This window comes from Aotus nancymaae, unplaced genomic scaffold (genome assembly GCF_030222135.1).
Source record: "Aotus nancymaae isolate 86718 unplaced genomic scaffold, 86718_ANA_hifiasm-v0.15.2.pri h1tg000021l, whole genome shotgun sequence".
NCBI classification, from domain to species: domain Eukaryota; kingdom Metazoa; phylum Chordata; class Mammalia; order Primates; family Aotidae; genus Aotus; species Aotus nancymaae.
The window spans coordinates 16,869,347-16,882,566 of NW_026988433.1; the positions used below are offsets into that span (position 1 = coordinate 16,869,347).

General features: G+C 39.2%; 1 protein-coding gene across 2 annotated transcripts in view; it reads left to right on the forward strand.

Annotated features, from left to right (window-relative positions):
• The first annotated feature begins 409 nt into the window (after window positions 1-409).
• The window catches only part of MED13L (mediator complex subunit 13L), a 309,405-nt gene continuing 296,594 nt past the window's right edge, over window positions 410-13,220 (forward strand). For both annotated transcript variants that reach the window (XM_012469006.3, XM_012469007.3), the window contains exon 1: window positions 410-486. In XM_012469006.3, the coding sequence (XP_012324429.1) occupies window positions 415-486 (72 nt within the window). In that variant the 5' untranslated portion in view covers window positions 410-414. The remainder of the gene's footprint in view (window positions 487-13,220) is intronic.

Sequence of the window (13,220 nt, forward strand, 5' to 3'; positions counted from 1 at the left end):
AGCGGCAGCAGCGGCAGCAGCGGCGGCGGCCGAGGAGCAGGGAAGGCGGAGGCGGCGGCCGGCCCGCAGCGCCGGCCCGGGAGGCAGCGGCGGCCCTGAGAGGCGGGGAGGGCGCCGGGCCGCGCGGACAGCGCCCCCCGCCGCCGCCGCAGCCGCCGCCGCCGCCGCCGCCCGAGCAGGAAGGAGCCGCGCGGCCGCCGCGGACCCCCCCGCCGGCCCGGGCCCGCCGCCCCCGGCGCGGCGTCGCCGCGGCGCCTCCCGCCTGCCCGCCGGCCCTCGCGCCCTCCCCCGGCGGCGGCGGCGGCGGCCCGGCCGCCCCGCGCTCCCCGGCGAGGCGCCGCCGCCCGGCCCGACCTCGCCTCGGACGCCTCGCTCCGACATGCCCCGCTCTGGCGGCCGGGCTCGCGGAGGATCATGACTGCGGCAGCGAACTGGGTGGCGAACGGGGCGAGCCTGGAGGATTGTCACTCCAACCTCTTTTCGCTGGTGAGTAGCCGGGCTGCGGGGAGGGGGCTGTGCTGGGGAGGGGGGGTCCCCGACCTCCGCCGCGGACCAACTTTCTCCTCCCGCCGCCGGGACTTCGCCCCTCCCTCTCGTCTCCCCGCCGTTCGCCTCTCGCCGATTCTCCCCCTTTTGGATCGTCTCTCCCTCGCCTTGGATCCCATCCAGTGTTTATTTGGCTCTTTAAAAATCATTTGTGAGCGCGGCGCTCGGCGTGGAATTTGCATGTGGAAGTCTCAGAGCTGCGGATTCTGGGTCGCACTTCGAACGCCCACCCTGTGTTGCAATCGCACTCCCCTTCTCCTCCCCTTTCCCCCTTTTCCCCCCCTAAATGTGGAAGGCTTTGCCTTGTGCTGCCCGCGCCTCCGATCGGCAACCTCTTCCCCCCTTGTCGGATCGGGCTGCCTGCCCGCCCGCCTGCCTTTTGAATTTTTTTAAATTCCATAATGACACCTGCAATTCCGCCCGAAAACAGTTGATTGAATGCGATTGTGTCAGGAAAGGACTCTTGCACCCGAAGCTCCCGCGATTGTAAACATCGACAGCCGCCTGCCTCTCGGGGCTTACTACGCTGGAGAGCCGTAAAGCCATTGCACCGAGCCGACGGAAGGTGGAGAAAGCTTTTTCTTCTTTCTCTCCTCCTGTGTCTTTTTAAAAACTGTTTTCTCTATCCTAACAACGAATCGACACACACACAAAAAAGCAACAAGCTGGGCGGTTTGATAACATCGCTTTTATCTGCCTTCGCCTCTCGCGCGCTCTCTGATAATTGACAACTTTTCCTTCGGATTTGAATCGCCTGCCTTAATCTTGAAGCAGTTAGGGTGTCAATTGTTCTCGTGGAAGCCTGGCACCCGCCGACGGCGTCTAGATTCATCGAAATTAAAAATGTATAGGGCTCCAGCAACTCTTTCCTGGCGGTGGCAGTGACATTTGGTGGTAAATGCCATCTTTGCTTTTTATTGGGTCGTATTACCTACCTCTGAAAACATTCAAGTTGTTAAATCTGGCGTTTAGGCTAATAATTGCAGTGCGTGGTCTTTAAATATGCGCTTTGTGAATGAGTTACTGTATGTATAGCTATGTGCCCGGGAGAGTACGAATTTGTTTAAATATTGAGCAAAGATTTGTAAACAGATGTAAGGCAATTACGTTTCAAGCGTAGAATATAATTGGAAAATTGGCTGAACGGTTTATTTAATTTAGCTTTAAAAACACCCAACTTATTTTAAGTTGTGTACCCTCGTTTTTTGGGGGGGGTGGTGAGTCCCCTTTGGAGAGCATGCATTTTGGAAATTATTTTCTGTAACCCCCGCTGTAGATAGAAGCATTATTTCCCTCTTAATCCTTGTTTACACTGGATAAATAATTTAGTGTTCAAATTGTAATTAGTTACATTTAATTATGGGTGGCATAGATGCTTTTTTTCTATGAGACTAATGGAGAAATGCAAATTCTTGCCAACTTTTCAAACGTGTTATTTTATTAAATGTGTTACAGTATTTATGCAGATCAAAAAGTCAACACGTGATTTTTACCTACAAAGACCCAGTGATAGTATTATTGCTCCCACCCTAGTAAGATCAGGTAAATTTTTTTTTATGAAATATTTTAATCCAGATATTTAATCTCAAAATTCAATTATAAGTTGTAACTCTTTCTCTTAGTATTGTAATAATTTTCCCTTGATCTTTTAGTTTGTAGGAGTGAAACCTCTTTTGCCTCTTTTTCCCTCCTCAGTCTATCATTTAGTATCAGTCAGGTTCAGGGACTTTCATAGATTGGCAAACATACTGATCAAGGTGTATTTAAAATGGTTTTTGTGTGGTAACTGGTGACCACAATGACACAGGTAATTAAAATAACCAAGTACCAGAGATCTTCCAAATTATCACATATTATGCTGGCTGGTAATGGCTGTGTATATACAGATTCTGTAGACAAATGAAAGTGTATGTGTAGCCAGTCTTTAGGGTTTATCATTTGTTTTATCTTTTTTTTTTTTTTTTTTGAAGAAAAAGCTTAAGTAAGGATGATAATGGTGCAGAGATAAAATGCTTGAGATTCTTTTGGAGAAGCACATTTGTAGGAGAGGATTCTGTACTTTGATTTTGAATGACTAAAGGTTTGTGTTTTGGGTATTTCTCCCAAAACCTCTTTAAAACAACGGATTTTTGAATCTAATTTTTTAAAGTTATTTTTGAAGTAGCAACTTCGAAATAGAGAACCATTGAAGTGCTTAGTTGATATATATTTTTAAAGGAACGTGGAATATCTTCATTCTCTTGTACATGAAGTGTGGATAAGGTGCTATTAAAACAATCTGAATTAATTAAACTGCTGACTTGTACATTTTTCTGATTTCAAATTGAGATTTTTTTTTCCTTGAAAATGCTATACAGCAGCAGCAACCTGGAATATTAAAAATACATTGCCTAAACTACGTTGTATAGAATAGTTACTTCTGAAGGAGATATAATAATCCCTTGTTCAAAATAAAGCATGTTTTTATTAAGAACACTATGTGTTTAATAATAGCATGCATTTTTTCTTTTGGCCTATAGGTTTTATTTTTGAGTAGAGAAAAGTATTTATAAAGAATTTACCTAGATACTCATATTAGATTGAAATAAGAGATTAAAGTTCTGTACCATGGTAATACCCACCCAGTTTATATTACCTTGAGGTGTTCATTATGGCTTACCAAAGGTTGATTGTGCAGTCAGTCAGACACCTTAAGATTTCTGCTAGTCTTTTACTTTTTTTCTAATTTTTTTTACTGCATGGAATAATATTCCTAAATTAATTTTTCAACATCCATTCCCTTTTCCTAATGTGTGAAAAACACCATTGTGTATATATGATATGGGTCATTGTATGTGTTTCTTATTCTTGCTGCTGTGAGATTTGTAGCTACAGTGTTAAATGCATACTTGGCTGTACCTTTCTGACTCGAAACTATTTTCTTATGCTGTCCATCATGTTTCCCAGTGACTTTTATATATTCACTCAGTTAATCGTCCAGTTAAAAGTGTGTTAAATCTGCCTTTTTGAAAAGCCTTACGGTACACTCTGTGGTATGTGAACTCATTCTTGTGGGAAGACATAATTTCCAGATGTTACGCATATATTTATTTTTCTCTATTGAGTTAGTATGGAGAAAGTGATTTTCTACCCTATAACTAGATTTAAGTATGTACTCTTTGATATGAGGGAGTGATCTCTAATTCTCAGATACATGTGCTCCACTTTCATGTTTTATTGCTTAGAATCTTCCTGACTGTGGATAACTGGGTGATAATCTCAAATTCTTGTTGAATTGAGACATGCGTACACACATTAGTACATAATTCCTGTTGAAGACCGTTAATTCTATATTTGAAGCTTTTAAGGTAATCTGTTGTTGACCTAATTTATTTTTGTCTTAAGGGGTTTGTTTTTTGCAGAAAGTGAAGATAGTTGTAAATGTAGAAACTTTGAAATCTGGTTTTTATTTTTTTGAGCTAGAACAAAATGGGGTGGACTATCAAATAGAAATGAGGAAAAGGGACTTGATTTCTGTAATCTTCAAAGTGCCAAAATACTATACACAGGATATTTTTCCATCCCAATTTATTGTGATTTTATAATTTATGTTTAAAGCATCTTTTTTCCATGGTGGTTCATTTTCATTTTCTTTCTTTTAATTTTTGAGATGGAGTTTTGCTCTTACTGTTTTGCTGTTATTGCTCAGACTGGAATGCAGTGGCGTGCTCTCGGCTCACTGGTAACCTCTGTTTCCCGGGCTGATGCACTTCTCCTGCCTCAGTCTCCTGAGTATCTGGGATTACAGGCATGCGCCACTACGCCTGGCTAATTTCATATTTTTAGTCGAGACATGGTTTCTCTATGTTTGGTTAGGCTGGTCTTGAACTCTTGACCTCAGGTAATCCACCTGCCTCGGCTTCCCAAAGTGCTGGGATTACAGAAGTGAGCCACCTCACCCGGCCCTCATTTTCTTTAATGAAAATATTTACAATCTGTTAATGTATGTTTTCTGTTTAGTATTTTGTTGTTAGTAGCACATGGTGTTACAGTATTTATATATTTTTAATAGCAATAATTGCCACCCATAATAGTTGCCATATTAACCTCCAATTGCTAGTAAATATTTTTAAGTACATAATAGACAGCAATTTAAGGCATAGTATAGCAGTTTACTGGACCATTTTAAACAGCCATTTGTATGTGTGATGAGTTCATAATTTTAAAGAGACAATAATGTACCTTAGGCCTATATGCTACAAGTATTTTGCTGTCCATGTTGCTTGAAGTACTCATTGGGAAGAAGGTTGGGCCTATTTTTTCTGAGAAGAATGGGCAAAGGTTTAGGATAGTATGTGTTTATTGAGTCTATACCAGGTGTTTATATAGCTTATCATTTTCTTTTTTCTTTTTTTTTTTTTTTGAGATGGGAGTCCCACTCTGTTGCCCAGGCTGGAGTGCAGTGGTGCAGTCTCAGCTCACCGCAACCTCCTGCCCCCTTGTTCAAGCGATTCCCTTGCTTCAGACTCCTGAGCAGCTGGTATTACAGGCGCCTGCCACCATGCCCTGCTAATTTTTTTGCATTTTTAGTAGGGACGGGATTTCACCATGCTGGTCTCGAACTCCTGACCTCAGGTGATCCGCCGACCTTGGCCTCCCAAAGTGCTGGAATTACAGATGTGAGCCATGGTGCCCTGGCCTAGCTTATCATTTTCTTTGGAATGTTTTGGTTATTCATGAATATATTAGATATTTGTTTGGTGAAAAATCTATCTCTTAAGGCATTCCTTTAAATAATGTTAAGGTTTGATAGTGTATTCTGTTAATTTGTTATGGAGAAATTGATCTTTTTTGTTCACTGGCTACTTTAGCCTGGTTTTTAATTGTATTCTTCAAACACTTTCAGAGATCTCTTCCACTCTTGAGTTTAATAAAGAAGACACTCACTCACCAGTTTGTACTATGTGCTATAAATTGTGATAACTAGGCTAAGTTTGTTCTGTAATTATATTTGCCTAAAAACTTAAAATTGAGATGAGACTCTCATCTCAGTGTAAATGTGTAAATAGTAAAGAGAAACTGTTACACAAAGACAACAGAAAAACTGTTCATTTATGAAGTTAATTTAACTGTCTCTCAAAAGTTTGAATCAAAGACCACATATTTTTTGAAACCTTTGACTTATTTTTGATTGAAGAAAATAATAATAGTAATGTTCCCCTCCTTTAAGCTCATAGTAGGAGTACTGATTTGTGTGTTTTTTTTTTGAAAGTGAGTGATACATTTATTTCACAGAAGCTACCAGTATGCGAGAATAGACAAATCTTATGAGTATTAGTAATATGGTTGAATATTAGGTATTACTATTACTATTGAAGTGTGCATTGCACCGGTAGAAATGAAGAAGAAGATTTGTGCAACATTGTTGTTAGTGTCGTTTATTTCAGATGTATTGTGTGCAAATCTGTTTTACAAACTGTGTTGTGTGATGTTGGCCACCAGAATTTCTGTTTTGTCGTAACATTTCTATTTTAAATTACATTTAATGCATTTTAAAGTGAGGTAGGTAGGTAGCCTAAAAAGGTGTCTGTGGAGTATAGTAGTGCACGCATGCATGCGTGCACACACACGCACAATCACAGTTTGTTTCATAGGACTAGCTTCGAGTTTCAGAATTAGCGAATCAGTATTTGTATGTGTTCTTGGAATTTAGGACTTTTTCCTCCCACTTGAGTTATTTAACTTCTTTCTGATCTTGTTCAGATCATTTTCTTTTTTTTTCCTTTCCTTTTTTTTTTTTTAATTGAGACTGAGTCTTGCTCTGTGGCCAGGCTGGAGTGCAGTGGCACCATATCTGCTCACTGCAACCTCTGCCTCCCAAGTTGAAATGATTCTCCTGCCTCAGCCCCCTGAGTAGCTGGGACTACAGGATGTGCACCGCCACGCTCAGCTAATTTTTGTATTTTTTGATAGAAATGGGGTTTCACCATGTTGGCCAGGATGATCTTGAATCCTGACCTAGTGATCTGCCCGCCTTAGCCTCCCAAAGTGCTGGGATTACAGGAGTGAGCCACCGTGCCTGGCTGATAATTTTCTTTTATGGCATATACTTTCATTGTTTATTTGAAAGATTTAAAGGTGTTAGCTTTGTTCTGTTGGGGGAATTCACTCCATTACATAGGGGAGATGATATTTCGTTAATCTTAGTAAATATTAACATAAATGAGGAATTCTGAATTCAGACTCATTTGCATGAATGAAATATGTATGCTTGCCCAATTTTTGTTTAGTATGAAGTCACTTATGTACATCACCATTTTCTGTCTTTGCTTTGGTTAATAGAAAAACAGTTTTAAATTCTGTTAAAATGGTGTGATTGGTGTTCATTTCAGAGACAATTCCTTTACTCTATTGTTTTGTTACTGAACTTTAAGATTATCTGGCCGGAACGGTGGCTCAAGCCTGTAATACCAGCACTTGGGAGGCGAGGCGGGTGGATCACAAGGTCAGGAGATCGAGACCATCCTGGCCAACACGGTGAAAGCCTGTCTGTACTAAAAATACAGAAAATTAGCTGAGCGTGGTGGCATGCGCCTATAGTGCAACACTCCATCTCAAAAAAAAAAAAAAAAAAGATTTTCTGTAGTATAGATTTTATCCTCACAAATTGGCTATCATAATTCTCCTTTAGGAACTGTTTTTCCTGCTATAAGCATTTTTTTTTTTTTTGAGATGGAGTTTCGCTCTTGTTGCCCAGACTGGAGTGCAATGGCGTGGTTTCGGCTTACTGCAACCTCCTCCTAGGTTCAAGTGATTCTACTGTCTCAGCCTCCCAAGTAGCTGGGATTATAGATACCTGCCACCATGCCTGGCTAATTTCTGTATTTTTGATAGAGATGGGGTTTCACCATGTTGTCCAGGCTAGTCTCGAACTCCTGACCGCATGTGATCCACCCATCTTGGCCTGCCAAAGTGCTGGGATTACAGGTGTGAGCGACCACACCCGGCCTTCATTAGCGTGTTTGAGTTATCTTTCTTGGAATAGAGTTGTGTTCCTTTTTTAAGTTAGTAAGGTTTTTTTTTTTTTTTTTTAACATATTTGGATTCTAGTCTGAAAAAAAGAAGAAAAATGCCTTTTTTCATTTACCTCTTTCTAGATGGCAGGAGAGTCAGTTGTGTCCAAGGGAAAATGTTATTTCATTGGCATTTCCATACTCTGGTTTACTATATATATTTCTGAATTGTAGATGAATTGTGGTAGAATCTTATTAAAACTGTATTTCTACTACTTTGAAATAGCACAGAGCCTTGGCTGACAGCTTTCTATATTTTGAACTATTTTTCAATATAGTAAAATTCCGTTACTGTTTTTATTTTTATTTTTTGTTTTTGAGACAGTCTCCCTCCGTCACTCAGGCTGGAATACAGCAGGGTCAAGCAGTCCCCCCACCTCAGCCTCCCAAAATGTTGGGATTATAGGCATGAGCCACAGGATCCTCCTGAGTTGATTGCATCAGAATTTCATTTGTGTCCTTTTTTTTTCTTTTTTGCCTAGTTTACATTTGTAGCTTTAACTTTAAAAGTAGATGAGTGGGGGTGGGGAGGAGGGAGAGAATCAGGAAGAATAGTTAATGGATGCTGGGCTTAATACTTAGGTGATAGCCAGGCAGGGTGGCTCATGCCTGTAATCCCAGCACTTCAGGAGGCTGAGGTGGGCATATCACCTGAGGTCTGGAGTTCAAGACCACCCTGAACAACACGGAGAAACCCCGTCTCTACTAAAAATACAAAAATTAGCTGGGTGTGGTGGCATGTGCCTGTAATTCCAGCTACTCCGGAAGCTGAGGCAGAAGAATTGCTTGAACCAGGGAGTCGGAGGTTGCGGTGAGCCAAGATCGCGCCACTGCACTCCAGCCTGGTGACAAGGCGAGACTCCCTCTTAAAACAAAATAAAACAAAACAAAAAAAACAAAAAACCTTTTAAGTCTTCATTAGATCTTTTTACTGTAATAAGTCTTAATTTGTATTAGTTACTGAGCTGAATATATTTAAGATTTCATATTAAAATCAAATTTGAGTAACAGACTTGCTTCAAATAAAATATGTAATTAAACAAATTTTATGGTATTGAGTAGAAATTTCAAAAATTGGTAATCTGAAAGGATATTAAACTTAATAAATATTATTGTGATCTTTTTTTCCTTCCTTGAGGAACGAACATTGACAAATTTATGAAGAAGGTGGTTTTTTTTTTTTTTTTTTGCTGGGGAGAAGGGAAATAGGGTCTCACTGTGTTGCTCAGGCTGGTTTCAAACTCCTGGCCTCAAATGATCCTCCCTCCTTGGCCTCTCAAAGTACTGGGATTACAGATGTGAGTATGAGGAAATATTTTTGAGTATTATATATGAGGTTTCCTTATAGTTCCAGATTATTTTATTAAGTAAGGAAGATTAAATCTATCTGAACTTAATATGAGAGCTGATAAACAAGGTATTCAAAAGAGTATAATTGGTTTGACAAAACATTTTATGTTCACAATTTTAACTATTGAATTTTCATGTCCTAAAGAGAAATAAGGAAAAACATGCATATATCTAACTCTGAAACATTTGGAACTAGCTCCTAGTATTTGTGCCTAGTATATAAGCCTGGCACAATCCTGCTTATGAAGAAGTTCAAATGTTACCTCCCCTGACTCCCACAGGCAGAACTAGTTACCCTGGGTCCTGATGCGTACCTCCCTCTGTGTACCTCTGATAAGCAGATGAGCTTCTGCAGGACAGTGACCCTGTCAAAATCATCTTTGCTAGGTGCTCATTAACTATTTGTTAAGTGAATGAATTGCTGGACAACTCTCATTGACCATTTTGGTCCTGATCACAAGTATGCTGTTTTTATTTCAGCTCCTTTTGATGATTAACTCTGTGTTCTGAATATATTTTATCTAGACTGTATGTATTGTGGTCTGGTAATATTTTAGATGAAGTCTAGAAATTCATTATTAAAGACAGTTCCAACTGATCATGAGATGTGTTCTTACTCAAAGGAATAGGAATTTATTTAGTATTTAGATTTTCTGTAGCATAGTAGGCAGCCTATAGATTTTTCAGCCTTCTGGGGATTTTATTTGGGGGCTTGATCCAGAACTCCTTTACTTTCATTCTTTAAGCTGTATAGGAGGGCTTTTGTTCAATGTTCAAAAGATGATTTTCTATGAGTCCAGTAAAGTGGGAAATAAACTGGTAATTGGGAAATGTGAGTTGTATTCAACATTTTTACTAGTGACTCACCACATTAGCTTGGTCATATAATAGTTCTGTGCCTCAGTTTCTCCTGTAAACTTGGTGGAAATTTGGAGGGCAGGAGATGTGAAAAATGATTTTGAGTACCTTTTAAGGAAAGTGCTTTGGATGACTAAATACTGTTCTTTAATGGAAAGAGACCTTTAGTAAATTACAACTAAAGTTATAGAGTAGCCCAAGACAGTTAATCAGGAAGTCGGAATGGTAAAATGACTCGTTTTAAGTATAGCATTTATGTTGTGTTTGTATTTTTTTCTGGGGAGGAGAGGATTAAATTGTTCTTGTGTCTTTCCTCATAAATAAGTCAAGATTGAGAAGAAAAACTTGAAATTCATCTTTAGATGTTAACATCTTTTCATTACAACTGTATATGATTCACAGTTGCATGGTGTGCCTTTCATGCCCTGGGTGATTTTGCTGTACCAGCTCTGAGCTATAGCTGGCTGAGATTGGGAATTGAACTGTGGCTCTTATTTGGTAGTTTAAGCTATTAATTCCTTGGCAGCTCTGGAGTGCTCTTTGAACTTTAAATAGCAGTTCTATTAACATTTTGAGATTTGTCTCAGGGAATGTCAGAAATAGTACTTAATAAATATATTTTTCTTCTTAAAGACTAAATCATGTTTTAGTTTGACACGCATGTCACAACCCTTACTGTGTTTTGAACAGAGAGAACTCAGCTACTGGCTAATTTCTATTTTCTATTTAATAATGTGGCAGTATCTAAAAATATTGTTTAGCCTTGTTGAAGGAAGGAAAGCCCTCCCACAAATCTGTAGCGTTTGTGTTAGTCATGTTGGATATGAATAGTGTCTTAAATTGTATCTAGAGATTTAGAATTTTACATGTAGGTGGTCTCCTGTGTTCTAAAATATTAGAAAAAGTTAATTTGTAAGTTTGTTTTCACAAAAAATCCTCCCTTCTGTTGCTACAAATGATGGTTAGCCTATTTACCTTGTATTGTACTTAATTAGGTGTGTTATAAAACTCAAATGCTATTTATGGCAGCATTTTTATGGGAATGAACTTAAACTTAGTGTTCTTGTGTAGAGAATCAGGAGTACCTTTTCTCTGACTTCTGTCCTGACAGTCAGAGCAGACACTTCTCTGCTGCAGGCAGTGGGAGCTGTAGGTGCTCTTCTAGGCCAAGGAGAGGATTGCTATGTGAGAGAGGCTTGAAGAGAGTGTAGAGAGGTGAGGATGGCTCCCTGTGGGAAGAGCAGCAGTTTCAAAGGCAGGTTTTCCTTTCCCTGCTTGCAGGGACCCATTGCTGCTTTCTCTTTGCTAATACGATTTTATTAAATAATAATAATGCTAATAATATCATTTTACCAAAATGTTGAGGATTAGTGGCAGGTTCTGTGATGTCATCAGGAAAAGATTTTGTATTTCTTTGCCTTTTAGCACTTCCCTTCTCTTTCCTCTCCTCCTTCACTCAGCCTTGGAGACAGGCTTTCTGCTGGCTGTTCTGTTTGCTGAATGAGGAGTTCTGAGATCCAATGAGATGAAAAGGGAATTAGGGCTGAGATTGGATGGGGTAGCCAGTAAACAAATACTTAGAAATGTTAATGTTTTGTATGCTATGTTTGAGAAATTTGAGACATGTATTTTGGAATAATGTACATCAGAAATTATTAAAATCTAGCTTTTAACAAATGGGCTAGGAGTCTGATATGTGGAAAAAGATCAGCATGTACTCTTTAATTTCTGCAGAGGGAGAGTAACATGGACATAATATCTGATAATACCTTGTAGCTAGAGAAACCCAAAAGGGGGGTTTTAAAACTGGATGTTGAAGGAATGGATGGATGTGGCTTGCTAGAGAAGAAGGGAGACGGCATTCTTTGGAAGCTTAATTGACAATTCTTAGTCTTTATTCTTGAGGATCTTTATTGAGGTGGTATGTAGGAGAACACTTCTAGTTTATGGTCCTAGTTCTTGGCTTCCTTTTAAAAAATAGTACAAAGACTTATTGAAATGATGTTTTTATTAGGTGGAAAATTTGAAGTGTGGGCAGGCCAATTTAGATTAAGAAATGATGTTAAAATAAATTTTCAGTTTTCTAAAATAATTCAGTTCTGAACTTAAAAAAAAGTGCTATATTACGCAAAATGCTAATGACTAAAGTGACAAATATTTCAGAAACTGGACAGACGTGAATCTTAAATGAGCAGATGGGATATGAAACTAAAACGGGAGATAATCCAAGATGATATAGAAACTATTATGAGAAGTGAATTGAGGAAAAACAAGTGTGTTAAATGGTATTACATTTAATAATGTGTTTAAAAGCCTTTCTAGGACTGCTCTCTTACACAGACAAATTAAAATTGTTTAACTGTGTAACCCTTCATAGTTTAAATTCTGTGCTGTGAAAACAAATTAGATTTTGGTTCAGGATTATTTCACATGAAGCCTTAGACTTTTAAGTTGTTAAAGTATAGGTTATATGTGCTTTTAATAGACAATATAATTTGCTTTCTCTGACATAAAAGTAAAGAAATGAAATAATCATGATTTTCAAAGACAGTTGTGGTGAACCTTGAAGGGGAGAAGTATAAGGAGTGAAAGAGGGAGAGGTTTGCTATGTGGGCATCTTGGTAGTTCAAATAATTACATTTGACTGCTGAGGGTAGAATCTTGGATAAGTGGGTTGAGGAATGAATGAATAGCAAGATAGGCCAGTAAAGATACTTTTCAGTTCTATCTTCTGTCTATCTAGCTGTCTGTCTGTCTGTCTGTCTGTCTGTCTGTCTGTCTGTCTGTGTCTAATCTATCTAGAGATGGGGGTTGGATGGACAGTGGTGTCTTGCTGTGTTGCTGAGGCTGGAGTTGAACTTCGGACTCGAGTAGTCCTCTTGCAGCCTCTGGAGTAGGTGTGCACCATTGTGTGCAGCTTACTTTTAAGTTTGATTCAGAAAGGTGATTGTGAAGCAAGCAGGAATGGGGGAATAAAGGGGAGGGTAAGAGCCTGAAAAGTAGATTTGTGTTTGTAGACTTTGGAGCAACAGTAGTGGAAAGACAGAAGGAAAGATGGCAGATTACAAGAAAAGTTGATAAACCAAGCCTGGCTGGAGGATGGTTATCAAAAACCCAGCTGATCGTGTTAGTACTAGAAAAGATTAAGACACCTCTTAGAAATACAAGATGTGATGATCTAAGAAAGGAGTTAAGTGTGAAGGAAGTGGGAAACAATCTCAGTCTTGTAGTTTGAGTGCTTTTTGAGTTCAAGGATTAAAAATAGCGAGCTTGAACCTGAATAAACAAAATCAATTTTTAAAAATTTTAGCTAGAAATTTTCCATTTTGTTAGTTGATTGCAGCAGTCACTTTATTTTAGCAACCTTTCTTTAAAGGTTGTTTTAAAGAGTTTTACAACTTCACAAGTATAAAA